The 27,573-nt window shown below is 52.3% G+C and overlaps 1 protein-coding gene and 1 long non-coding RNA gene across 3 annotated transcripts; one reads left to right on the top strand and one right to left on the bottom strand.

Annotated features, from left to right (window-relative positions):
* The first annotated feature begins 3,932 nt into the window (after window positions 1–3,932).
* Window positions 3,933–24,537, top strand: LOC139603899 (zinc finger protein 211-like). Of its 2 annotated transcripts, none has more exons than XM_071454903.1 (3): window positions 3,933–4,294; window positions 22,464–22,701; window positions 22,856–24,537. In XM_071454903.1, the coding sequence occupies exons 2-3, from the start codon at window positions 22,680–22,682 to the stop codon at window positions 23,776–23,778; spliced, it is 945 nt and encodes a 314-aa protein (XP_071311004.1). In that variant the 5' UTR covers window positions 3,933–4,294; window positions 22,464–22,679; the 3' UTR covers window positions 23,779–24,537. The 2 variants fall into 2 exon arrangements, with proteins under 2 accessions (XP_071311004.1, XP_071311003.1); XM_071454902.1 differs by lacking the exon at window positions 3,933–4,294 and adding an exon at window positions 21,210–21,330.
* LOC139603925 (uncharacterized) lies at window positions 5,967–9,914 on the bottom strand. Its single transcript, XR_011683857.1, has 2 exons — window positions 9,462–9,914; window positions 5,967–6,258 (listed from the first exon to the last, which is right to left on the bottom strand). It is a non-coding gene; the product is annotated as an uncharacterized lncRNA (long non-coding RNA).
* Window positions 24,538–27,573: the final 3,036 nt, after the last annotated feature.

Here is a 27,573-nt window from a genome sequence, read left to right as displayed (position 1 = left end):
GGGGCTCTGAAGCCCCGGAGATTTGCACTTCCCGCCTGCAGCAGGACCATGGGAGCCGCCCTGAGCCTGCCCTGAAGGCAACGCAGCAGCAGCCAGGGCTCCACAGCGGGCCAAGCCCCCGGGCCTGCCCACAGATCCTCTGCTCAAACCCTCGGGAATCCTGGCCACCCTCCCCTGGCACCTCCAGCCACTGCGGCCAAGCCTCGCTGCCGCTGCTGCAGCTCCAGCGCTGGCTGGGCCTGCACTGCCACAGCTGCTGGGGAGCACCGCGGCACAATTCCACCCTGGGGCTCACTCACACCCACACTCTGGGCTGCCTGCGACTGCACTGCTGCAAAATGTACCCATCCTGCTTCTTTTAAATCTTATTTCTCTGCTCAGAAAGGTTTCTCTACTCAAAGGTTTGCCTTTGGGAAAGAAATTTTAAAGGTTTTATTTAAGGGGTTCCCAGTCTGTTCGGATGTTAAACTCATCTCCACCACTCAATGGAGACGAGTTTAACATCCGAACAGACTGGGAATAGCCCAAAAGACACCCACAGAGATAAGGACCAGCAACAAAACATCAACGCCCCGCAGCAAACAGCAACCAACAGCTACCCCAGACACTGCCCCCGCACAGCTGGAGACACCTGGTCTGGAAAAGGCTGAGAAGGAAATCCAGGAGTGTGGGCGGAATTCACAGCAGAGGGGAAGAAATCCGAGTCTAATAGGAAACCAAACACTAAAAACTTACACGACTTGGAAGCAATGAACATTAAAGCAGTGGATTTAGATTGGTTCAGACTAGGTAAAGTTTAGGAAAAATCGAGTAAAACTGACATGTCATGGAATGATTTTTTCTGCACAGCCGGGCTATGTGTGGATGAAAGTATTTCTGTTGCACATCCTGGCCAGAACCAAGTAATGCCTTGACTCTCTGACACTAAAGAGATTCTTGGAGAGTTTTTGTTTTCCCTACAGTTTCAGTGATAAGATTACAACATGAGAAACATTTTTTATAATAATCCTACTTTATATTGTCAGGTAGGTTTGGGACAGAAGGGTGAGAATCAATTTTTGTTCTGGGTTTTTCCATGTTCGCCTTTATGTTGCATTTTGCAAAATTGAAGAGCTTTAACCGTGATACTTTTAACTCTTAAATAGTTAATACTTTTTTTTAAAAAAGCAGATTCCGGGGGGCCACATGTGACTCACCAGATGGCAGCCCTGGAAGAGAAGCTTTGGTTCTAGTCAGCCAGGAGAGGAGCTTTAGGAATGCAAATGAACCCTGCTGGGCAAAGCCTGGCCAATGTACCTGGGTCTCTTGCCTGGGGCAGGAATTGGGCTGGTTCCCCCTGCCCCTCACCCCGAGCTCTGCCTGCTTGCACTGATGGAATTTGCACAGCTCAAGGCAGAGCCCGGGGTGAGGATATCTGACCCTGCAACAGAAACGGGTGAAGCTGCAAAGGGAAACAGCAAATGGAGAATGTTGGGAAAACTTCACTATAAATAAATGGGGGGAATCATCCCTCTGCCCACTCCAACGTGTGCTGTCACTGTCTATGTTATATAGGGTGGATTAGAGCACTGAGATGTTCTTGCTCCCACAAGTTCCGGGAAATCAGTTGGGAATCCAAGTATTTGATGATTTAATTAGAGACAAATGGTCAATTGATGCAGCCCTGGCTGGAGAGAGCGGCCAAAGATGGGGAGAAGATGAACGGCCAGCAGAACAAATCCTACAACACCATGGACCAGCCCCTGGGAACCCAAACCAATTCATATCAGGAGCCACAGAACCCATTTCTCATTTCAATGGCACCATTAGATTACAAGCTGCCCTTGGAATAACCAACCAGACAGCTCCAGCTCCTGACCTTCCTGCTGAGCAATCCACTGAAATGAGGAACACAACATTTCACCATGGGACGGGATCAGATCATCTGTTAGCAGAGAAAAGAGGAGTTTGTGGAAAATCAAATGACTCCAACTGGTCTTGGCAAATAGATAACAAAGCCAAAGTGGTGAAACAGATAACAAAGGAAACAAAAAAGCAGCTCATGTACCAGTCCAAACGTGGAAAGGATGGGAATGGGACATGATTTTGTGGTTCCCTGGCAGACCATGGGTTAAACGAATGCTGCTTCTGCTCTGATGTGCTACAGCACCTCTCACCTTTTTACCATGCTCCACACCTTGAGAGTGCAGCTCATTCAGCAGCTGAGCGAGGGGCCAGGGGCTTGTAGATAAGGAAGTAACGGGCGAAACCACCAGCTTCAATAAATGTTATTAATTAACATGGAGTGCTGCTCACAGAAAGTCCCGCTAAATTCCTGAACGTGGAGAACAAAAAAGACTTAACAGAGCCGTGAATATCGGCTGTTCTACAAAAGTGGGGGTGCACATTAACGAGGACGTGCAGTTGGCAGATCGGGAGGTCTGAACCTTCCAAGTACCTCAGCCAGTGGGCAAAGGGAGAGGGAGATGAGCCGGGAAAATGGGGATAAAAAGGAGGCTGCGAACTACAACAATGGCAGCGAGCGCACGGCAAATGCGCCACGGCCTCTCCCTCTGCTCAGCAATAAAGTCACTTGTACAGGACTCCTCTGTCTCCTCGGGGCACGGAAACCTCCGGCCACGTGAATTTCCCCGCACAGCCGCGGGCACGGGGCAGCCGCCCCTGTGCCAGCCACAGGAACCGGGCCGAGCCAGCGCTGCTCCGGCAGCGGCTCCTGCCGAGGCAGCGGCCGCAAGGAGACCGCGGGCAGCCGCTCCCGCAGCGCCCTCACGGCAGCGGCACCACGGGCCGGACACGGCACAAGGAACCCGCCCGAGCCCCCTGCCGCCCCCGAGGCCCGCAGCGAGCCCCGAGCCCCCGCACAACCCAGCGCGGCTCCCACCTGCGCTGCGGCCGCCTCCCAGCTCCGCCGCCGCCTCACCGGTGGCTCCCGGTCACTCCCAGTATGGTCCAAATCACTCCCGGTAGGATCCCAGTTGCCCCCGACACGGTCCCAGCGGCTCCCAGTCATGCCCTGTATGGTTCCTTTCACTCTCAGTCCCTCTCAGGAAGAGCCCAGTGTGGCCCCAGGCACTTCCAGTATGAGCCCGGTCACACCTTACCCGATGCCATTTGCCCCCGCTGTGGTCCCAGTTGCTGCCAGTATAAGTCCAGTCACCTCCAGTTTGATCCCAGTTACTCCCAGACACTCCCAGTACTATGCCAGTCACTCCAAGTGTCACCCCATCAGTCCCAGTATGATCCCAGTATGACCCCAGCATGGGGCAGCTGCTCCCAGTATGATCCCAGTTGCTCCCTGCATTATTCCAGTTTCTCCTCTTCACCCCTACTACAGATCTGATCACTCCCAGTATGATTCCAGTCAGTCCCAGGATGATCCAAACCATTCCCAGTCCCTCCCAGTCCAATCTCAATTGTCCCCTGCATGTTCCCAGTAGCCCTCAGTGTGGTCCCAGTAGATCCCAGTATGATCTCTGCTGCCTCAGTTCTGCTCCCAGTGGGTTCTTTTCCCAGTCTGTCCCAGTCCATTCCAGTCTGTCCCAGTCTCTCTCCAGCAGCTGCTGCCCACCCCCCTCTCCCAACCCCATTCCCAGGCACTGGGACCCCCCCCTGCACCCCCTTATCCTGCACCAACACCCCCCCGCACCCCCTTTCCCGGGTATCCTCCTCTCCCAGCCGCTGGATCCCCCATTTCCGTGAGCCCAGGGAGCCCCGGGCCCCCATTCCCGGCCAGCCCGGGGCACCTCAGCCCCAGCCTCCCTTTGCTGGGAAACCCGGCCTGGGCACGGGGCTCTGCGGCCGCTCTGGGATTTATGATCCCCCAAAGGAAAGGGAGAGAACAGCAGAGAGATAGCGAGAGAGAAGGAGATTGGGAATCAGGGATCGGGTCCCAGCGCCCAGCCCTGCTCCGCCGGGGGTGGGACTCGCACCCGCAGGAAAAATTGGCTCCGCTGCTCCCGCTGCTTGCCCGGCTTTGGGCCGAGCCCAGCGGGGTCCGGGCAGAGTTTGAGCGCAGGGCCGGGAGTTCAGCAGAGCCCGGCCCGGGGGTCCCGCAGGGCGCGGCCCTGGAGGGTCCCAGACGGATCCCCGAGGGATCCAGAGGGGTGCCAGGAGGGGATCCAGGTGAATTCCCTGGAATTCGCCCTTTCCCCCTCCCCCCGCGCTCCCTCGGGCACTTTCGCTTTCGCGTCTCTGCAGCCGCGATCGGGGACGGCTGCGATGGCCCCAGCGCTGGGGCTGGGGGTGCTCCGGGGGCTCCTGGGGCTCCTGGGGGACCCGGGGGCCGCGACCAAAGGTGAGTGGGACCCCCCGAAACCGGGACCCCCCTGAACCGCAATTCCCGGGCACCGGGACCCCCTTGATCTTCCATTCCCGGGCAGGGGAACCCTCCTGAACCCCTATTTTGGGTCATGCCACCCCCCCTCACTCCACTTCCCCAGCACCAGGACCCCCCTGTACCCCCTCATCTTGCACCGAGATCCCCTGAACCCCCATTTCTGTTCGCCGGGACCCCCCTGAACCGCAATTCCTGGGCCCCGGGAACTCCCTAAACCTCCATTCCCGGGTACCGGGACTCCCCTGAACCCCCATTTTCGGTCCTGTGACCCCTTCAGCACCCTTTTTCAGCACCGGGACCCCCCTGAACCCCCATTCCTGAGCACGCAGACCCCCTTGAGCGCCCATTTCTGGGCACAGGGACCCCCCTGTACCCCCTTGCCCAGCATTGGCACCGCCCTGTACCCCCTCATGTGGCCCCAGGACCCCCCTGAATCCCCATTTCTGGTCACCGACGCCCCCGGAACCGCAATTCCCGGCCACCGGGACCCCCTTGAATCCCGAATTCCTGGAAGGAAACTCCCCCCGAACCCGCATTCCCCGGCACGGGAACCCCCTGAACCCCAATTTTTGGGCACTGGGACCCCCCTGCCCCCCCTAATCCGGGCCTAGGATCCCCCCGCACCCCCGTCAGTGCTCTGGGACGCCCTGCACGCCCATTCCCGGCCACCTCGTCCTTCCCAGACCCCAGACCCGCCCTTTTCCTCGGCTTTTGGACCCCCAGATCTCCCAAATTTCGGCGTCCCCCCAGTTCTTCATTCCCGGCGCTTCCTGGAAGGGGTTCCAGGGGATCCCGGAGGGTCCCCTGGGGTTCCAGGGGGTCAAGAGACCCCCCTTGAACGTTCATTTTGGGGCACTGGGACCCCCCCTGTACCCCCTTCCTCAGCCCCGATAACCCCTGCACCCCCTTATCTGCAGCCTGGAACCCCCTGAGCCCCCATTCCCGGGCAGGGAAACCGCCCTGAACCCCAATTTCTGGGCACCGGGATCCACTACATCCCCTTAGCCGGCACCGGGACCCCCTGAACCTCAATTTTCAGGCACCAGGACCCCTTGAACCCGGGAACTCGGGAATGGAACCCCCCAGAACCCCATTCCTGGGCACCGGGACCCCAGTGCATCCCGTTATCTGGCCCTGGGACCCCCTGCACCCCTTTTCCCAGCACCAGATCCCAGCCAGGCCATTATCTGGCACCGGCACCCCTGAACCCCCCATTCCTGGGCACCGGGACCCCACTGCATCCCCTTATACAGCACCAGGACCCCCTGAACCCCCATTCCACTGCACCAGGACCCCCGTGCACCCCCATATCTGAGACTGGAACCCTCCCAAACCCTCCGTTCTCAGGCACAGGGACCCCCCCCTGCACCCCGTTATCCAGCACGGGGACCCTCCTGCACCCCCTCATGCAGCACCAATGCCCCCCCCGCACCCCCTTTCCCGGCCCTCCCCCTCTCAGACACCCCAGCCCCCGCTTTTCCTTGACCCCAGCACCCCCTGGACCCCCACTCCTGCCTTCCACAGCCCCCACCCACCACCTTCCTCAACACCGGGGCCCGTGCACCCCCTTTCCTGGGCACAGGGACCTCCTGGACACCCCATTGTTATAAAATTGACTCAAAACGAGTAATTTCCAATCAAAGAATTTATTAATTATTGAAGCAGTTATACTACGTAAGCAAAGGCTCAGTGCTGGGCGACAGGGGAGTCTCCGCTCCACTACTGCCGCCCCAACTAGTTTCTGATTCAGTCCTTTTATCCTCTCTATCCTTCAGGAGTCCATGTTATCTCGGAGTTCTCTGCGCCTGCGCTGGTTGTTGCTAGGGGGTCATCCTTCTGTCTCCTGGTGGTCGGTGATAAAAGGCTGCGGAGTCTTCCTCAGCTGCGTCTTCTTCACCCTATGTCCTTATTTGGTGACTTCTCTGTGGAAAATTACCAAAATCTTATGATTAACGCAATATGTGCCCTATCAAGCTTAAGCAAGCAAATGTCCTGCCTTGCAAACTGTGCCCTATCAAGCTTAAGCAAGCAAATATCCTGCCTTGCAGACTGTTTATCTGCCCCTGCCCCTTCCCCAGCTTTTCCCTGGTCGTTATCTCTGTGAGTTATCTGCTTGTACCATTTGTCAGCGGGAAAGGTTTCCCTGCTGGGTGTTTATCTGCCCCTGCCCTTTCCCCAGCCTTTCCCTGGTCGTTATTTCTGTGAGTTATCTGTTTGTACCATTTGCTGGGTGGGACTATGTGTGGGCTCCTGCAACCCCTTCCCTGGTATCCTTGTGGCTCATATCTCATGAAGTAGTACAGAAATAGTCAGCAGACAACTCTTGTAACACACTGGTCTCTTTTTCGTGACGAACAAAATGTAGTCCCTCATCTCAATCCCCCCTTTGTTTTGATACTCAATTTTGTTCGTCAAAACACTCTAATTCCCTTTTGCTGAGCTCCAGAGATTCTTCTGGATCATCCATCTTCAAGGTTCCGTATTTTGCTCGTGTGAGCATAAGGTGAGCAGATTCTAATCTGCCTTTTACAATGCTAATCAATTTATTAAAAATACAAGGGCCAAACGTGAGTCCCAATAGTAAGAGAAGTAGTGGACCCGCTATCATTGATAATAAAGTTGTAAGCCAAGGAGAATAGTTAAACCAAGATTCATAGCAGCTTTGGTGTTTTTCCCTTTCTCTTTGTCTTCTTTCTAGCCCCTCCCTTAGTTTTGCCATTGAGTCCCGTATAATTCCGCTCTTGTTTACATATGTGCAGCATTCTTCTCTTAAAGCAGCACATAGTCCTCCTTGTTGCAGGAATAATCGATTTAACCCCCTTCGATTTTGTAAGGCTACCTCTGCTAGGGAATCTAATGATTCTGTGAGGTCTTTGATGGAGGTTTCGATCCTCCTGAGGTCTTCATCTACAGAGGCTCTTAGTTCTTGGAATCCTCGGTGTTGCTGTATGAGTGAGGCTATTCCTGTTCCTGTCCCGGCTGCACCTATTCCTAGTAACATTGCTACAGTGAAGGTTGTGAATATTTCCCGTTTCACTATGTGGGGTCCTATATTTTGATATTGTTCATAAACGTACTCTACAGGGTGGTAAAGGACTCTGGGTACTATCAATACTTGAATACAAAAGTCACTGGATTCATTAAATCGGTCTATATTTATACATGGGGTGACTCCGAGAGTGTTACAGACCCATTTAGTATTTGCTGCTGGCAGTATCCAGCTGGCAGGTTTCTTAGGGTCACTCAAATTCCCCATAACCTGACATAGATGTCGTTTTTCCACTGGTACTCGTCCTATACATCTTCCTCTCCCCGTTACCCTTGCCAAGGTTATCCCTCTCGATTCTTCTCCTTCTTTTTTCCATAGGCACCTAGCTGGGTTGGTCCCATTTACTCGTCTGCTTTTTGCTGTTACCCCTATGGCTTCATAGAACGGGGGGTTTACAGTGTAACACAGCCAACATTCCTCAGTTAGATTTGGATGGGTCTCATTCAGGACTAGGAAAGTGGCCTGTAATATTTTCCACAAGTCCCCTTCTCCCGGGTTTTCAGGTCCTCAGGTCGAATCAGTAAAGTTTTGCTTATACATTTCTGGAAGACTAGTGGTTGGGGCTGTTTCTGATTCATTTCCATTATTTTCTCCTAGCGTTAGTTCTCCAGCTATCGCCTGGTTTGGTCCAATTGGTTCGGGGTCGTGTGGCACGGTTGTCTTTTGGATTATAAAGTGCCCCCCTCTGTCTGTCCCTGGTTCCCATAATCGGGCTCCCCACATTTTCCCTAATAACCAGACTTGGTCATGTGGTTTTGTCACATTAATGTAAATCATATTGCATGTTCCATCTAACCCGCCTTCTTTCTGGGTATATGTGGAAGTGGGCTGTGTACACCCGTATGGACCCCATCCAGTTCTGATAAACCCGTCCTCGTTCCCCCCAAAGGAGCTTACTGATACACAGTCCCAATAAGCACAGTAAAAGTGTCCTGGATAGTTACAATACCCTTTTCCCGGGTTTGAGCTTGGACAAAAATAATATCCAAACTGATTTAAACATGGATTTACAGGTATTAAATCACACAAAGTACATAAAAAGCTGGGTGCGCCAGACGTGATTTTGGTCTGGATAACATACTGGTCTTCCCATCTAATCAGTGACCATTTGAAGGGTTGATGTGAATACCCTTCTGCCCCTGAACTTGTTATGATGCACCAGAAAAGAATTAAGGCTTGTAATTTGGGGCTGTCATTGTCGGAGCTCAGGTTGAATTTTACCTTTGGTTTCCCCAGTGGTGGGTTACCAATCCTGGGGCAGGACGGCCAACATTTCCTGGACATCCCATATGGGGGTCGGGGCTTCCGACGGACTCCACTGGTTATTACCTCTCTGCCTCGCCCGACGACTCGGTTGCTGCGAGCCTCGGGGTTTGCCATCTTCTCGGCAGCAGAGGTATTCTTCAGGAGCCGGATAAACCTCCCGTTTCCACTTTTTAGCACTGGCGGCCCAGTTATCAGCTTTTATTAATGAGAGGTCACGCCGCAAATTGGGGGCTTTCTTCCGACACACCACTTCCAGGATGTCCAGGAGAAAGGGGATCGGTTCGTTAGGGTGGTAGCAGAACCGATCAGGATTTACCCCTTTGGAAAAGGTTTCCCACCACTCGTCAGATCCAAGCTTTACCTCCCCCGTAGCAACTCTGCTACTAAGAATGATAGAAGTTAGTCTCCTCTCTTTCTCATAGCACGGCGTGCAAATTCCCCTAGGTGTTCTACCACTCCGACAATGAGAGCACCAAGGTTCGTGACACAATTTACAGGAAAAGCATACAAGGGGGTGACAGTCACAATCTAACCAGTTACACTTTAACCTAATATCTTTGTTTTGTGCTTTTTCCCCCTCCCATGGGTGCCCTTTATGTTCTAATCTTGGGGACTTAAAGTAGGGCTTTCTCAACTCGTCCTCTAAGAGTTTGCAATATCCAAGAGCCTCCTGATTCCCTATTAGGTGGGTTTGGAGATAATGGTTATCTCCAACCCAGATTATTATCCAAATCATTTATCAGTTCGTTTCAGCTTTAATTTGGTTTCTCCTGGGAGACTGCAAACCTCCCAGCTGTGAGGGGGTTTTACCGGTCCTTTTATGCGACTAGCATGAGTCCATCCTTTTTCAGCGGTTCGTATGGCTGCTTCTGTGCTGAGGACTACTTGGAACGGTCCTTCCCACCTTGGAGTCAAGGGGTTTTCTTTCCAGCTTTTCACGAGCACCCAATCTCCTGGCTGTACCTGGTGTAAGATAAAATCTAAAGGAGGCCGTTGTGCTAACATACCTTTTTCCCATAATGCCTTTCTGTACTTTGTCAATTCCACCAAATATTTTTGCGTACATGTGTCATTAATGACAGGATGTTCGTTAGGATTTTCTAGGTTATACGGCATCCCATACATCATTTCAAAGGGTGATACCCCTAAATCAGCTCTAGGTCTTGTTCTTATATTTAGCAAGGCTAGAGGAATACATTTAACCCAGGTCAAATTGGTTTCTGCTACCAGTTTGGTCAATTGCTTTTTTATTTCCCCATTCATTCGTTCAACTCGCCCAGAGCTCTGGGGATGCCAGGGGGCATGTTGTTCCCACCGTATGCCCAGAGCTGTTGCTAAGTTTTGGGTAACTTGGGAAATAAAATGCGGCCCTCTATCTGAGTCGATGACTTCTGGGACCCCGTATCTCGGGATTATCTCTTCCATCAATATTTTCGTAACTACTTTGGCTGTTTCTCTTACGGTTGGGAAGGCTTCCACAAAATGTGTTAGGTGGTCCACCAAGACCAAGAAATATTTGGTTCTCCCTACTTTGGGGAGCTCGGTGAAATCTATCTGAATGTGGGAGAAAGGCCTTTTCGCTAGCAGTCGGCCTCCCTCCGGTAATTTTCTCAAATTTTTTCTATTTACTTGTAAGCAAATTAGGCATCCTCTGGTTACTTGTTTGGCAATGTCCCAGATTCCCACACTCACATACTTTGCTGCAAAATAATCTACCAGTCCCTGTGATCCCCAATGTGTTTTTTGATGTATCTTAGTCAGTAATCTATGTGCCAATGCTCTAGGTATTATTTCTCTGCCATCTGCTAATTTCCATGCTCCTTGTGCATCCCTTTTAGCTCCTAGTTTTTGTATTTTATTCTCTTCCTCTTTATTAAACTTGATGTCGGGGTCAGGTTCTGGCGTTTGGGAGTGTTCTATGTTTTCCTGCAAGGTGAGGAGTCTCAGGGCAGCCCGTCTAGCCTCCTGGTCAGCTGCATTATTTCCCCTACTTCTCAAATCCAGTCCTTTCTGGTGACCTTTCAGGTGAACTATAGCTATTTTTCGGGGTTTTCGTAGGGCACTGAGCACGTCTAATATTAATTTATGGTGAACTAAATCTTTCCCTTGTGAATTTATTAGTCCTCTTTCCTCCCATATTTTGCCAAATGTATGGACTACCCCATAGCTATATTTCGAGTCCGTAAAAATAGTCCCATCTTTTCCTGTTAACCATTCCAGGGCTCGTAGTACAGCATATAGTTCACATGCTTGGGCAGACCAGGATCCACTAAGGGGTCCCGATTCTATCACTTCCAGGTTGGGTCCCCTTATGATAGCATATCCTGATTTTCTCCTTCCCTCAACTACTCTGGAGGATCCATCCACAAACAGTCTTCCTCCTTTTTCCAATTCTTCTTCTTCCAAATCTGGTCTGATTTTTGTCTGTTCTTCTATAGTCACTATACAATCATGTGTTAGTGCTTCTTCTGGTCCTCCATATAAGAAGGAAGCTGGATTTTGGATATTAGTAGTTTCTAGAGTTAAATTTGGAGCCTCAATTAATATTCCTTCATATTTTAGAAGCCTTGCGTCTGAGATCCATTTTTCAGCCTTTTGCTGTAAGACTCCCCGTATGTTATGGGGGGACAGCAGTTTCAGGCTGCTATTAAATGTAATTTTCCGGGCTTCTTCTACCAAAAGAGCACATCCTACAATTGCTTGTAAGCACGTAGGCCATCCTCTGCTTACTGGGTCCAAGATCTTTGATAGATAAGCCACCGGTTTCCTTTTCTCTGCCCATTCTTGAGTAAGGACCCCATATGCGACCCCCTTGTCTACGTTTATGAACAAAAAGAAGGGTCTAGTAGTATTAGGTAAACTTAATACCGGGGCATGGATTAGGCTCTCTTTAAGCTCTTGCAGCCTTTCAGTGTCCTCCTGATCCCATTTTAGGAGTCCCTCTTGAGTAAGTTTCTGATACAAGAAAGTCGCCTTACTACTGTAGTTTTCAATCCATTGTCGACAATAACCAGTTAGTCCATGTATTTGCCTGATTTGTCTCTTATTTCTTGGAATTGGTAATGCTAAAATTGCCTGTATTCGTTCGGGGTCTATTCTCTTCTCTCCTTTCTTTAGATAATGGCCTAGGTATTTTACTTCTTCTTCGACAAATTGTAGTTTTGCCTTGGAGACTTTCAATCCCTTTAAGCCTAAAAAGTTCAATAACTTAATACTTTCTTTCCGTACATTCTCTTCCTGCTGCCCCGCCAGGAGTAGATCATCTACGTATTGGATTAATGTAACCCCTGGCCCCGCTTGGTAATCCTGTAAAATTTGCTCTAAAGCCTGCCCGAAGAGATTAGGGGACTCAGTGAATCCTTGAGGGAGTACCGTCCATCTTAATTGTTGTCTCCTTCCCGTATCGGGGTCTTCCCATTCAAATGCAAAATAATCCCGGCTTTCTTTAGCCAAAGGGCATGCCCAAAAGGCATCTTTGAGATCTATAACACTGTACCATAAATTCTCAGGCCCCAGTTTAGTCAAGAGGGTATAAGGATTTGCCACCACCGGGAACCGGGCTACAGTTTGCTTGTTTATTTCCCTTAAATCATGTACCAATCGATAGGTGCCGTTTGGCTTTTTAACTGGTAGGATGGGAGTATTGAACGGAGACATGCAGGGTTCTAACAATCCATTATCCAACAACCTTTCTATTTCTGGTTTTAATCCTCGTCTCCCTTCTGGGGATAATGGGTATTGCTTAATTCGGACGGGGACATCCGGATTTTTGATAGTTACCGAAAATGGAGTGATTTTTAGCTGTCCCACGCTCTCAGGCGTGTACCAGACTTCGGGGTTAATTTGCTTTTCATCTTCTACCCTTAAAGGGCATAATTTAATTTTTAATTCCTTATTATCTACACCTATACTAATCCCTAATTCTATAATCATGTCTCGCCCGAGCAGATTATAATCTGACTCGGGTACCAATAATAGATTTCCCATCCCTATTTTGGATACTGATTCTATAGTCACATTTTTTATGATTTGTACTTCAAAAGGTTCCCCTTTTGCCCCTATGACAGTGGCAGTTTCTTTAGAGATGGTACATCCTTTTGGTAGGTTCTGTACCGTGGATCTTTCTGCCCCCGTATCTACCAAGAATTCCATTTCTTGGTTGTGGGGACCCACTTTAAGTTTTATCAAGGGCTCTTTATGATTTTTCCGGGTCCCCACCAAATAGAGCCCCTGACCCCCCTAGTCCATTTGGAACTGCTTCTCGTCTCTGATTCGGACTCTACATTCTCGCTTAAAATGCCTTTTTTTTCCGCAATAAAAACACACCTTCACCCCTTCTGACTCCCCTATACTTTTCTCTTTTTGTTCACTCGAACCTCCCTTTCGCCCTTCTCTTTGGTACCTCCCCCCACCTGTTGCTGCGACCATCAACCTTACTTGTCTGCGGTCTCTTTTGTCGTCCCTACGGACATATACTTTCTGTGCCTCCCTAAGCAGTTCATCCAGCCCCCTGTCCTGCCAGTCCTCTAACTTCTGGATTTTCTTCTTTATGTTGTCCCACGATTTTAAAACGAAATGGACTTTCAGCATTGACTGTAAAGTTTGGCTATCAGGGTCCATTCCGGAGTACAATTGTAAGTTCCGCCGTAATCTCTCGAACCATTACGTAGGCGACTCATCCTTCTTTTGCCTATCGTTGAATGCCCGATCTATATTTTGCCCCCTCGGGACTGAGTCCCTAATCCCCTGAATAATTATGGTCCTTAAATCCTGCATATGTGTTCTATGTGCCGCATTTTGGTGGTCCCAATGGGGGTTCTGTAGGGGCCATTTAGCGTCCACAGCCGGGCCTTGGACATGCTGCGTGTCCCAAATACGCATTCCTTCCCTTCTTATCATATTCCGTTCTTCAGTAGAGAACAGAATGCCCAAAATGGACTGCATTTCTTCCCAGGTATAGATGTTTGGTCCTAAGAACTGGTCGACCCTCTCGGCTACCCCAAAAGGGTCCTCTAATAAATGTCCCATGTCCTTCTTAAAGTCTCGTACATCTGCCGAACTCAAGGGGACAGTAATAAATCCTATACCCGCCTGTGGTCCACCCATGGGCATCTCCCGTAGAGGGAATAACCCCGTCTCAACCCTACTGCGGCTCCTTGTAATCGGGCCTTGGTAACCGGTTTGGTTAACCTCCCCTTGGTTACCCTCTTCATCATTGTTTGGTGCAGGTGGTTGTGGAGGTGGTGGGGCATTGGGTGCTAGCGGTGGGACATATGGGGGCGGTGCTATAATTAAGTCGCCCAAATGATTGTCCCTCTTCCCCTTTTTGTCCGGATCCCCTTTCCCTTCTCTTAATTGGAAAACATACACTTCGGGTCTTGCTACCCATATTTTGGCATAATCACTCTCTTCTTACGAGAAGGGCTCTTTAGAATTTACCCATAGGTTCAAGTCCTGTCGAACCCAGTCTTCAGATGATCCAAACATGGGCCAAAAAACTTTTTTTTTTTTTTTTTTTTGGAAATCTCTTTCCCACCCCATACTTCCATACAATAATGTATCATTCTGGCCCTATCCTTAGTCTTGGTCCCCGGGTAATGCTTCCAATTACTAAGCATGAATCCTAGGGGACTGTCCCTTGGAATGGGGGGGAGTTTGACTTGGGTTGGGGTCTTGCTTTTCCCCTGCCCCATTCGTCCGGAGTGCCTTCTTTCACTCTCAAATTCCTTTCACTTCCCCTTTTTTGTGGCCCGAGCCCTCGCGGGTCTACGGGAACCGCACTACTCAAGGGTCCGCACTCACTTGGAGAGTCCAGCTGCCGGCCCTCCTCTCATTCACACTTGTCCACCGCCACACTCCGGGATCCCAACCCCGCCCGAACGGATTCCCTTTTATACTTACACGTCCTGCGTCTTCGTCCGGACTCCGTGCACAGATTATTAAGGGGTTCACCGGTATAATTTGTCCCGTTTGCTAACTAGTATATATTTTAGGGTCGTCAGTGAGAGTGGCGGAGGTTCTCCCAGAGGGGCCACCCGGAAAGCACTGGATGAGGCGCCCCCCACTCTGGGTAGATCTTACCCGATCCAAACTCTCATCCGAGTCACGGCACCAAATTGTTATAAAATTGACTCAAAACGAGTAATTTCCAATCAAAGAATTTATTAATTATTGAAGCAGTTATACTACGTAAGCAAAGGCTCAGCGCTGGGCGACAGGGGAGTCTCCGCTCCACCTACTGCCGCACCAACTAGTTTCTGATTCAGTCCTTTTATCCTCTCCATCCTTCAGGAGTCCATGTTATCTCAGAGTTCTCTGCGCCTGCGCTGGTTGTTGCTAGGGGGTCATCCTTCTGTCTCCTGGTGGTCGGTGATAAAAGGCTGCGGAGTCTTCCTCAGCCGCGTCTTCTTCACCCTATGTCCTTATTTGGTGACTTCTCTGTGGAAAATTACCAAAATCTTATGATTAAAGCAATATGTGCCCTATCAAGCAAGCAAATATCCTGCCTTGCAGACTGTTTATCTGCCCCTGCCCCTTCCCCAGCTTTTCCCTGGTCATTATCTCTGTGAGTTATCTGCTTGTACCATTTGTCATCGGGAAAGGTTTCCCTGCTGGGTGTTTATCTGCCCCTGCCCTCTCCCCAGCCTTTCCCTGGTCGTTATTTCTGTGAGTTATCTGTTTGTACCATTTGCTGGGTGGGACTATGTGTGGGCTCCTGCAACCCCTTCCCTGGTATCCTTGTAGCTCATATCTCATTAAGTAGTACAGAAATAGTCAGCAGACAACTCTTGTAACACACTGGTCTCTTTTTCATGACGAACAAAATGTAGTCCCTCATCTCAATTCCCCCCCATTTATTTATAGGAAAGTTTTCCCAACATTCTCCATTTGCTGTTTCCCTTTGCAGCTTCACCCTGCTTTTTTTAAAAAAAGTATTAACTATTTAAGAGTTAAAAGTATCACGGTTAAAGCTCTTCAATTTTGCAAAATGCAACATAAAGGCGAACATGGAAAAACCCAGACCAAAAATTGATTCTCACCCTTCTGTCCCAAACCTACCTGACAATATAAAGTAGGATTATTATAAAAAATGTTTCTCATGTTGTAATCTTATCACTGAAACTGTAGGGAAAACAAAAACTCTCCAAGAATCTCTTTCGTGTGAGAGAGTCAAGGCATTACTTGGTTCTGGCCAGGATGTGCAACAGAAATACTTTCATCCACACATAGCCCGGCTGTGCAGAAAACATCATTCCATGACATGTCAGTTTTACTCGATTTTTCCTAAACTTTACCTAGTCTGAACCAATCTAAATCCACTGCTTTAATGTTCATTGCTTCCAAGTCGTGTAAGTTTTCAGTGTTTGGTTTCCTATTAGACTCGGATTTCTTCCCCTCTGCTGTGAATTCCGCCCACACTCCTGGATTTCCTTCTCAGCCTTTTCCAGACCAGGTGTCTCCAGCTGTGCGGGGGCAGTGTCTGGGGTAGCTGTTGGTTGCTGTTTGCTGCGGGGCGTTGATGTTTTGTTGCTGGTCCTTATCTCTGTGGGTGTCTTTTGGGCTATTCCCAGTCTGTTCGGATGTTAAACTCATCTCCATTGAGAGGTGGAGATGAGTTTAACATCCGAACAGACTGGGAACCCTTTAAATAAAACCTTTAAAATTTCTTTCCCAAAGGCAAACCTTTGAGTAGAGAAACCTTTCTGAGCAGAGAAATAAGATTTAAAAGAAGCAGGATGGGTACATTTTGCAGCAGTGCAGTCGCAGGCAGCCCAGAGTGTGGGTGTGAGTGAGCCCCAGGGTGGAATTGTGCCGCGGTGCTCCCCAGCAGCTGTGGCAGTGCAGGCCCAGCCAGCGCTGGAGCTGCAGCAGCGGCAGCGAGGCTTGGCCGCAGTGGCTGGAGGTGCCAGGGGAGGGTGGCCAGGATTCCCGAGGGTTTGAGCAGAGGATCTGTGGGCAGGCCCAGGGGCTTGGCCCGCTGTGGAGCCCTGGCTGCTGCTGCGTTGCCTTCAGGGCAGGCTCAGGGGCGGCTCCCATGGTCCTGCTGCGGGCGGGAAGTGCAAATCTCCGGGGCTTCAGAGCCCCTGAGGCCAGGCTGAGGGGTCCCCCCGTGCTCAGCTGTGCTGGCGGCTGTTTCTGGCCTCAGGGACACTTGGCGTGGGCCCCTTGGCCACCAGTGGTGCTGCTTTGCACTCCTTAGGCAGGAGCCGATGGCCTGGCTGGGTGTTGGCAACAGCAAAGTCCCAGGGCAGGCTCTGTGCCAGCCCAGCTTCCTGTGGGAGAGATTTCACAGGAGACAGGATCCTGGCTACAGCCTGCCTTACATTTACATCCCTTATTTCCACCCTGCACTAGGTGGAGAATTGCCCAGGTAAGGAATTCCAGACATGAATTCCAAGGGAGATAATTGAATATCTGCCTTGGGTCTGGCTCTTTTTCTTGCCAAAGCCAATGGCAAAAGCTGTACCCATGGCATCTTGGTTTCCATCTCCGGCTTCCAAAGGTGTTTCTTTATTTCCCCATTCATTCTTTCTACCCAACCCGAGCTCTGGGCTTGCCAGGGGTTATGGAGGTCCCATTGTATTCCTAAAGCTGCCATAACCCCCTGAAGGGTCTTTCCTGTAAAATGTGTTCCCCATCTGAATCTATTGCTTCCACAATCCATTATCTTTGAATTATTTGTTTTAGCAATAGGTTAATAAGTGATCCAGTGCTTGCTGAAGCAGTCAGAATTGCTTTTGCCCCCCTGTTAGGTGCCATGGTGTCAGCAGAAGATTTTGAAGCGTTCCTGCTCAGGGCATTTCAGTGCCAGGCTCTTACAAGCACCCACAGCTCCGCGGGTTGAGCTGAGCATGGGGCGGTGACCTGCGCTTTGTCTGATTCCCCTTCCTTAATAACAGCCTGTCTTGTAGCTCTTTTCCCTCCTGCTGCCCTTGCAGAGCCATCCACAAACACATTGTCTCCCTCAGGCCAGGGAATGTCCCATCAATCTCTCCCAGCCTGGCTCGGGAGCTCTGTCCCTTGAGTGCAGTCCTGGGTTCCTTGCCAGCCCCTCTCCAGGCTGTTCAAACAGGAGGCTGGGTTAAACCCTTGCCCTGTCCTCAGTTCTGAATCCTCCTGTGCCACTGAACAAGTTTCATACTGTAATCACCGAGCCCTGCTCATCCATTTAGAGGCTCTTTTGGTTGTCAAAGCTTTAACTTGATGCCAGACTTGAACTCTAGGAGATCCTCCTGTTGTCATCAGTTTTCAGCCTCTGCTCCCACGGAAGCTGTGGCTGCACAATTCTGCAGACAATGAGGCTGCTCTCTGGCCACTGGGTTAAACATTTTAGCACAAGAATTCCTTTGGCAAGACCCTGTTTAACGTCCACCTATAATTCAAATTCTTTTTCCCTGTCTGGAAGGCCCAGGCCACTCGCCTCAGTTAATCTTAATTTTAACACTTGAAAATTCTGTGTTTCCTCCTTGTGTCCATCCATCCAGTTTGTTGACTGGCAAGATAGGAATGTTGTAAGGAGACACCCTTGGCTCCAAAAGCCCTGCCTTTAACAGGGACTCAATACCAGGCTGTGAGCCCTTCCTTCCCTCTCTTGGAACAGGGTAGTGCTTGTCCTGGTTGCTTTAATTTGTAGAGGCTCCATATCTAATTTTCTGTACTTCCCTGGGGCTGCCCACACTTCTGGGTTCACTTCAGCATAGGCCTTGTCAGACTTTTGACACAGAGGTACAACAGAACTAGCCTCTGTATCCCTTTTTACAGTATTAAAATCCAGCTCTCAACCTCCTTCCTAGTTAATTACAATCACAGGAGGAAGAAAAAGAAATTCATTTATTTCAAACCTATCCCCCACAGCTTCTAATAGTGGTTGAACAAATCATACCTGCTCATCTTTCCCACTCATTCCCTTAAAAATTAAAATATTCCTGTACTATTTTCCCCTTTAGGTCTAAGATTCAGAGCAGATTGAGAGGCCCCTGTGTCCATCAGGAAATGCCTCCTCTCAATGCAGACCCACCTGAATGTTCTCAAGGGCTCCAGTGTGGAGGGTCCCTGGTGTGATGGGAGCTGTGACAGCCCTGCCAATCCATGTCCATCACGGGCTGGACTTGCTGGTCCTGAGGGTGCTGCTGTCTCTGCTTGCAGTGTCCTTGTGCCCTGCAGCCGGAGCCCTGATTCCTTGCCAGGGGCTGTTTGGGTGGGCTGTGCCCTGCCGAGGAGGGCAATGCCTCTGCCGGGTGCTTGTGGCCGAGCCGTGCCCTGGGTGCTGGGGCCCCCTTGGGCCCTGGGGCTGATCCCTCAGGGGCTGTAGGAGCTCTGCCCTGGCCTTTGCCTTCAGCTTGGCCTTTTGCTGCTCCCTTCTTGCATTCACCTGCTGGGCCTTTGTGCCCAAGTGCTGCAGGGCCTTCTTCTGCCCCTCCTGCAGCCCCCCTCAGTGCCTGTGGGTGCTTGTCTTGCGTTACAAGACAGGCGTCTGCTTGGGAAGGCAGAAAAAGCCTCTCTTGGAATGGAGAATGCAAACCCCCTCCCTCTTAATTTTTAGGATAGTGAAATCAAGGGGCTCTCAGGCAAAGATATGGGATTAGGAATAACGGTTCTTTACTAGTGTGTATAATATAATAATAGTAGTGTGTATCAACAGCTCCGGCAGTGCCAACAAACAGAGCCCGGAGCCGGTCCCGGCCTTTCGGCTGCGGCGCTTTCCCCTTGGGTGCAGTTCCGGGCACGGCCGGCAGGGGCGCCGGTGGCTCCCGCGGGGCGGGGCAGCGCATCCCTGCCATGGGAACCTCTCTTAACGGCAATAGAGCAATCCCTTCATCTAACTCTTTCACTTTTTTACCTTCTATAGCCTTTCTCCCGTGTTTTGGGAAAGAATTTGGAGAGGGCTGCCTTTTAACTGAGCTCCTAGTGTTTCGATAAGGTGCTTCCTGTAGAGAGAGGGGTTTTCCCTGAACAGCAGGAGCTGTGGTTACCAAGGGGACGTAACTCAGAGCAGGAGGGGTCAGGGGAGGATATCCCGCCGAGGCTCGGTGGGAGTGTGGGCAGGGTGTGCTGCCGGAATCGCCAGAGGGGGATCTTCCCGTGGAGGCCGAGCCGGAGCGTGGGCAGCCCCCACATGGCTTCTGGCGGCTGATCCGGCAGCTCCCGGCAGAGAAAAGGCAGGTGGGAGACCCCGGCAGCAGCAGCGGCGCTGCCCAGCGCAGCTGGCACGGGCAGGGCAGCCGGGGATGGGATGGCTGGGACCCGCCCTCGGTGCGGTCGGCGCGGTGACCTCGGCCCACGCGGCAGGACAGAGCAACCCCATCTTGCCCAGCATGGCCGGCAGAGCGGCCGCGGGCCGGGCAGTGGGGCCAGGGCACACAAATTCACCGCCAGCGCCGGGGCAGGTGGAGCTGCCCTGGGCAGTGAGCCCGCACCTGGGATGGAAACCGGGGCAGGCGGAGCTGAGGCGGGCAGCGAGCCGGGACCCGGGACAGGCGCCTCGGCCGCCAACGGAGGGGGCAAGAGCTGCAGAGGATCCCACTCTCTTTCTGACTTTTCCTCTTGTTCCCCTCCCTTTCATTTCCCCTTTTTATTTTCTTGGTTTTTTCCTCGGGTGTTTCTGATACTTCAAAGATTTTTATTCTCCTAAAATCTCCTGTCTAACATATGGCATATTCTCTTTCTTCTAGATTAAATGGGTTTTTTTCCAAATAAATCCAGAACCTAACAAATCTAAACTTCTGCTTGGATATTTTGAAATGGTCGACGAGCTAACTCATGACCTCCTAATGTTGTTTTTCTCATCACCTTTTTATTTATCCTTTGGCAAATTAAGCATCTTTCAGTGACTTGCTTTGCTACACCAAAAATCCCAGTGCACCCAAAATTCCTTAAAAAATGATCACACAAAGCTTGAGTATGCCAGTGGGGTTTCTGATGCACGTCTTCTAATCTTTTCCTAGTAAGCACATTTTATTAAGTCATGTAGAAGTTTCTATTACCCTGATTTATCTTGTTCATTTCCTATCTTGTTTAATTCTTTTTTCTCGGCTTCCCTAAACTTTGGAATTTCCAGTTTTTCCTCGTTTGGAGTGAATATTAAACTAACTCTTTCAGCTCCATTTTCTGCTGCATCCTTAGCTTTGTGATCTGCCCCCAGTTTGCCCAGTTTGCCTCTCCTTTGGCCCGGGCCGGGTTCCCCCCGCCCGCAGCGGCTGGGAGCAGCCGAGAGCCCCGCGCTGCCCATGCCGACCTGGCCCGGCTCCATGGCCGCTGCTGCCGCGGGCTGCGAGGGCTGCGGGAACGGGGCACCGAGGGTGTGGCTGCTGCTGGGGGAGGAGGAGGAGGGAGGGCAGGGCAGGGATGGAGGGGGAGGAGGAGGCGGGGTTAGGGGGGAGGAGGAGGGGGAGGAATGGAAGGGGCGGGATAGAAGAGGAGATGGGGGTGGGGATAAGACAGGGGAGGAGGAGGAGGGGGGATGGAAGAGGAGGAGCCGGAGGAGAAAGAGCAGTGAAGGAGGCGGGTATAGGGGGGAGGAGGAGAGGGAGGAGGAGATAGGACAGAGGAGGAGCGGGAGGAAGAGGAAGAGGAGGGGCAAAGGCGGATCAAGGCTGAGCTGCGGGAGCCACGCGGTCTCGATCCCTGCCTGAATTCGCAGCCCCCACCTGTGGGATCATCGCCCCCCCCCATGGCTCCGGTGAGCGGGGAGGGGGAGCCCAGCCCGGATATCCCGGGGGGTCCCTGGGTTGGGTTTTTGGGGGGATGTTTGGAGAATGAAGAAGTCCAAGGCTGAGCGGAAAAGGCCCCTCGGGGGGACATCGGGGGGTGGCGGTGGCGGCTGCCGGCAGAGGCAGCCTGGAGGAGCAGAGCCCTGTGTGCCCCAGGAGGCCAAAGTGGGGAGGCCAGAGAGGGGGGAGCGCCGCCATTGGCGGGAGCCTCAAGAGCCTGGAGAGGGGCAGGGGGGACTCCTTGGAGCCGCTGCAGCCCAGAGCAGAGAATGAGGGGAGAAGGGAGCCCGGGAGCCCAAACAGCCCCGGCATCCCGAAATGGGGAGAGCCAAGAGGGGGGAGCTTTTGGCATTGCTGGCACTGTCAGCAGCCTGGGCCGGGCGGGCACCCAGGAGAAGGGGGACCCCCAATGCAAGCGTGACCCCAGCAGCTGGGACAGGGGGGAACCCCCGAACACCAGAGGGGAGGGACCAGGGATGGGCAACCCCTGGGAGGCTTTTTCATGGCTGAATCTTGGTGTTTAGGAGGCTTTACTGGAGCCCAGATGGCCGGACTAGAGATGTACCTGGGCAGAGAGATCTTCAAACTCAACGTGTGTTGGGGTAGATGAAAGAGGAAAGCCTTATGAATATTATTGTCTGGCCTTTCATTCCAATCTTGTTTATAGTTACTATATTCTCAAAAGCTTTTGAGAGTATAGGAACTCTAAGCAAGATTGGAATGAAAGCAAGCTTTTAGATACCTTAGTTACTGAACAAAAGGAAAACAATGGTGTGGCCCGACTGAAGGTAATCCCCTTCTGATGAAATAATTCCCTCTGCTTGCTGACAGGTCCAAGGGTCAGAGCAGACCCTACTAGCTCAGCAGAAGGGCTCCAAAGAGGTGTTTTTAGGGTTTGAAATGTAACACAGTATGGTGATGTAATGATTCTTACAGGCTGTATGTAAATGCTAAAGGATTTGTATCTTGTACTGGACTGGTTAGTGAGAAATAGAATATTTAACACAGAAGAAGATGTATTGTAACGGGAACCTTACTCTCTTACACTCTTCCCCTCTTACTCTCTCACCCTCTCATCCTCTCTGCTCCTCTCTTCTCTCAGGCCTGCTCCAAGCTGTGGCTGGCAGCTCCAAGCAGGGCCCTGCACCCAGGCCCTTTGCAATAAACCGCAAGTTCCACGACCTGGCTGCAGAGATCTCTCGTCTCCGTCCATCCCGACCGTGCTACCCCCGACGCTCCTACAAACGTGCTCATCCCTTGTTTTCCCCAAACCAGGATTTCCCATTGCCAACCCTGAGAGGCTGCGAGGAAGAGGAAGATGCCCCGGGACACTGAGGCAGGTGAGGAGGAAGTCAGTGCCCCTTTCCCCTCTGTGCTGCTCCATCTCCCAGCCCAGCAGGGCCCCCGGCTGCAGCACAGCCCTGGGGGGATCTCGTTGCCCTTGCCTGTGGCATGGAGGCAAATCCCATGCTGTCCTTGTCCTTCCTCGCCCAGAGCAGGAGCTGAGCATGGAGAGCAGGGAGGACAAATGCCCGCGGCAGAACCTGGTGGCAGAGGCCGTTTTGAGTGGCTCCAGGGCGCAGGAAGCCAACGGGGAGGAAAAGGCCCGGAGATGCCGCACGAGGAGGGGCTGCAAACGCAGATGGCGGGGATGTGAGGGGGAAAGAGCCAGCCTGGGCCGGGAAGGCGGCCGGAGATGGAGCCAGAGCTCGGAGCTGGTGCTCCATGAGCAGCTCCATGATGGGGAGAAGCCCCACACGTGCGTGGAGTGTGGGAAGAGCTTCAGGTGGAACTGCGACCTGATCAAGCACCAGAGGATCCACACTGGGGAACGGCCCTACGAGTGTGGGGAGTGTGGGAAGAGCTTCAGAGAGAGCTCCAGCCTCATCCTGCACCAGAGGATCCACACGGGGGAGAAGCCCTACGAGTGTGGGGAATGTAGGAAGAGCTTCAGAGCGAGCTCCAACCTGATCAGCCACCAGAGGACCCACACGGGGGAGAGGCCCTATGAGTGCTCCAAGTGTGGGAAGAGGTTTCAGACCAGCTCCCATCTTCTCCTGCACTATCAGAGTCACACAGAGGAGAGGCCCTTCCAATGCCCCGACTGTGGGAAGGGATTCAAGCACAACTGCAACCTCGTCAGGCACCGGCGCATCCACACAGGGGAGAGGCCCTACGAGTGTGATAAATGCAGGAAGAGGTTTCAGACCAGCTCCCATCTCCTCCTGCACTATCGGATTCACACAGAGGAGAGGCCATTCCGCTGCCCAGACTGTGGGAAGGGATTCAGGCACAACTCCACCCTCGTCACCCACCGGCGCATCCACACAGGGGAGAGGCCCTACGAGTGTCCCCAGTGTGGGAAGAGCTTCTCCTGCAGCTCTAACTTGACCAAACACCAACGGAGGCACCGGTAAGGGAAGCCCTGCGAGTGCCCCGAGTGCGGGAAGAGCTTCGTGTGCTGCTGCAGCTCCATCCCCCACTGGAGGAGGCACTTTGGGCACAGCCCTGGTCACTCACATTCCCTGTGATCCATGTTGGGAACACTCCTGGCTGCTTGTCCGTTTGTTTCGCCTTAATTTTTTTCTCTTCTCCCTCTCTCTCTACTCCAAAAGCCAAGAGGGATGGATCTGTCACCACAAAACCACTCAAATTCCACTGAAAATAACTGAATGTTAACCCAAAAAGGCTCAATCCTACCTTAAATTCCTTGTTCGCTCCTCAAAAAAACTCAATCCCAGGCCAAACTCAATCCATTCCACACCCACCAGGGTGAGATGGGGTTGGAAGGAGATTGGGAGAAGTGGGATCCCAATTTGGAGCAATGGGATGGGGATTGTGTGGGGCTGGGTGTGTGGGTTGTATTTGATAGCAAATAAAACTTTCAGAGTTACTGATTTCTGTCCCATTTATTTTCAGTCAATTCTGTTTGCAGAGTGCCACCTTCTCAGCTGATTCAATTACTATAAAAATCCCATTTTTTAATTCATCTAACCCAAACAATCCAAAAACCAATATTGAAATAAAACCACCCACACACAATTAATTTTTAAAAAATAATTTTAATTTTTCAAGAGTACTTAAGGATGTTATTAAAGTTTAATTGTTTGGTTGAAATGTCTGAGAAATTATAGTGGTGTTTTGGTTTTGTGTTTAGTATATTTGTAATATGAATTGTTTAACTAAGAGGTGTTAGATTGCTTGTTAGTTTCTTTAGATTTTTTTATCTAAAGTACATTAGTCATCGAGTTAAAATTTTCAAAAGGTATTTCTTGATATATAATTTGTTTATTTATATGCATTGGTAATATTATAGTAATTGTTATTTTTGGTTTGAGTTAAATCATAGTTGGAGTATTGTAAAGAAGAGTTGAGATTTTTTTAATTATAATTTATTTAATTTCAATTATTATTTCTTTGTTTATAATTTTATTGCAATTTGTTGAGGGGATAGGAAGGAAGTTCAAGGGCCGGAACATTTTTTCCTGGCTGGGAACTGGAATTCCAGACCCTGGGAGTGTGTAGGACCCCACAGACTGGGATCAAAGATGGGCTAGGATTACCTGGACTGGGATCAAATATGGGCTTGGATCCTTTGGATTGGGGCTGCACAGGCTGGGACCATATGGATCAGGACCACACAGACTGAGATCAACTGGACTGGGATCAAATATGGGCTGGGACTGTTTTTTAAAGTAACTTTGTTATGTAGTTTTTATTTCTGTTATTAATCAGTGAAATAGCTGCTTGTGTTAAACTGCCTGCTTGGATGGGATAACATCCAATGCACCCAGGGTGAGGACACCTGTACAGATCTGCCAACTATCAGCACTCCCTGTCTGAAGGCAGAGTGCACCAAGGCCCAAAAACTGGAGGTGATAAAGAGAAGGAGCCAAAACCACAGCCAAGAAACACACATGCTCTGAAAAGGCAGACCCAGGGAGGGGCCATGTAAAATCATTCCTGGAATATGTAAAGTAGTTGATGGATATGCATGAGGCTCTATGAATATGCACCAGGCTGATGTAAGGGGAAAGGTATTTCAGGGCAATGCAGATTCCTTGGTTGTGGTTTTAGTCCATTCTTATCACCTCCAGTTTTTGGGCTTTGGTTCACTCTGACTCTGAGAAATTGAGGTTTTGGGATTTTTAGTATGTTGTGGATGGAAGCAAAATGGAGGGCACAGTGTTTTGTCCTGGGTTTCTTCTTCATGCTTCTTCCTTCTTCTTCATGGGTTTGGGTGGCTTTTTGTAATTGGGCAAAAATTCCACATTGCAGGCTCTTTGGGATCAGTAATTAGGTTAAAAGGGAAAATAATCTAGGTGTCAGTTCCTAATTGGATAGTTTAGTCTTAAAAGACCTTGGAACAAGAGATTGTGGGCCATTTTGTGCCTTCTAATGAAAAGCTGCTGAACTCCCAGTAATGAGGCTGGTTTACCTATAAGAAATAGTAAACACTTGAGTCTGAACATGAATTACTGTCTCAAGTGCCTTCAATCCAGAGCCAGTGAAAGCAACAACTGGTACCCCACAGCTTGAGGTAGTGCCAAGGCAGAACTTGTTCATGCTCTTTTCCCCTGGTGATTTTCTACTCCCGTCCAGACTCTGATAGCAAAGCCGTGCTGGTGACAAAAGATTGACCTTGGCATCCTGGGGCACTTTCTGGGTGGGTGTTTGAATCTGCTTTTCCAGGCCTCGGGCTGAGCAGGGTGAGGCCGAGGCCTGGGCCCCTCCAGGCGGCGCCGGGAGCCCCCGGGGCAGCGGCGAGGGGCGGCCCTGAGGGGCGGCCCTGAGGGGCGGCACAGGGGGCATTTCCCCCGAGCGGGCGGCGGGGAAAGGCGCCCTGGGCACAAGGGCAGGCACAAGGGCCCCGGCTCTCTGCAGTGCGGGCGGCCCAGCGCCAATCGCTGCTCCCGGAGCCGCTGCCAGGGCCGGGTCTCCTCCCCGCCGCTGACCCTGCACCTGCAGCGCTGCCTCCGCCTCTGCCGGGCTCCCCGGCACGGACGGCAAGGACGTGGACACGCTGCAGCAGGGGCCCAGCAGGGACACCCAGATGGTGCCGGGGCTGCAGCTCCTCTCCTGCAAGGAAAGGCTGACACAGCTCGGCTTCTTCAGCCTGGGAAAGAGACCCAGCCTTGATCCAGCTGCGGCCTTCCAGTACCTGAGGGCAACACACAAGAAAGCTGGACAGGACAGGGAGCATGCCCGGCCCGCCGTGGTTCCGCCTCGGCCGGGCTCTCTCCGTCCTGGCTGTGGCGCCGCTGGAAGAGCCGCTCGCTCTGGTGCTGGGGGAGCAGCGCGGGCTTTTGGCTGCGCCTGGCGCGGGCTCTGGCCCAGCCCCGGCCGAGGCCCCGGCCCCGAACGAAGCCCCTGCCGCGGTTCCGCCCGCAGCCGCCCCGCTGCCGCCCGGCTCCCGCCCCGTGGCCGACAGCGTGGCCGGCAGCTGCCCCGCTCCGAGCTCCGCCGCTCGCCAGCTCGGCCGCCGGCCCCGAGCCGCCGCAGCCCGGGGCGGCTCGGCAAGCAGCAGCGCGCCGGGCGGGCGGGTGCCCCGGGCAGAAGAGCGGCAGCGCGGTGCCGCCCGCACGGGCGGAGAGGCCTCCCCTGGAGCAGCTCTAGCGGCAGGGCCCGCTGCTGGGCAGCGGCGGCTGCGGCAGCGTTTACTCCGGTCCCCGCCTCGCTGATGGCGCCCCGGGAAGAGACGGGGCCGGCTCGGAGGGCGGCGGCGGGCGGCGGGCGATGAGCTCAGCCCGCCGCTGGCCTTGGCTCGCAGGCGGCCATCAAGCGAGTGTCCCGGGAGCACAACTCGGAGTGGGCGCGGCTGGGGAGTGAGCGGGGCCAGCGGGAGGAGCCGGCGGGGCGTGCCGGGCGAGGCTGAGGCGAGGCCCGGCAGGGCGGCAGCCGGAACGCTGCGAGGGCAGCGAGCGTGGAGTGAGCGGGGGCCGCGCAGCGCCCCGGGCCGGGCCATGGCGAGCCGCGGCGGGGCCGGGCAGGGGCTGCCCGAGGCGCGGCGCAGCTTCGGCCCCGCTGACGGCATCGCGGTCCCCCCGCAGCGCAAGGGCGCCCTTGTGCCCCTGGAGCTGGCGCTGCTGTGGATGGTGTCGCAGCCTGGCTTCCTCAGCGTCGTGCGGCTCCTGGACTGGTTCGAGGTGCCCGAGGGCTTCGCACTGCTCATGGAGCGTCCGCAGCGCTGTCAGCACCTCTGGTACTTCCTG

The sequence above is a fragment of the Agelaius tricolor genome, unplaced genomic scaffold, assembly GCF_023055355.1.
Source record: "Agelaius tricolor isolate 1412-34295 unplaced genomic scaffold, bAgeTri1.0.p SCAF_42, whole genome shotgun sequence".
In the NCBI taxonomy this organism is placed as follows: Eukaryota; Metazoa; Chordata; class Aves; order Passeriformes; family Icteridae; genus Agelaius; species Agelaius tricolor.
The sequence above is the reverse complement of the archived record's forward strand: the minus strand, read 5'-3'. Positions and strand labels throughout refer to the sequence as shown.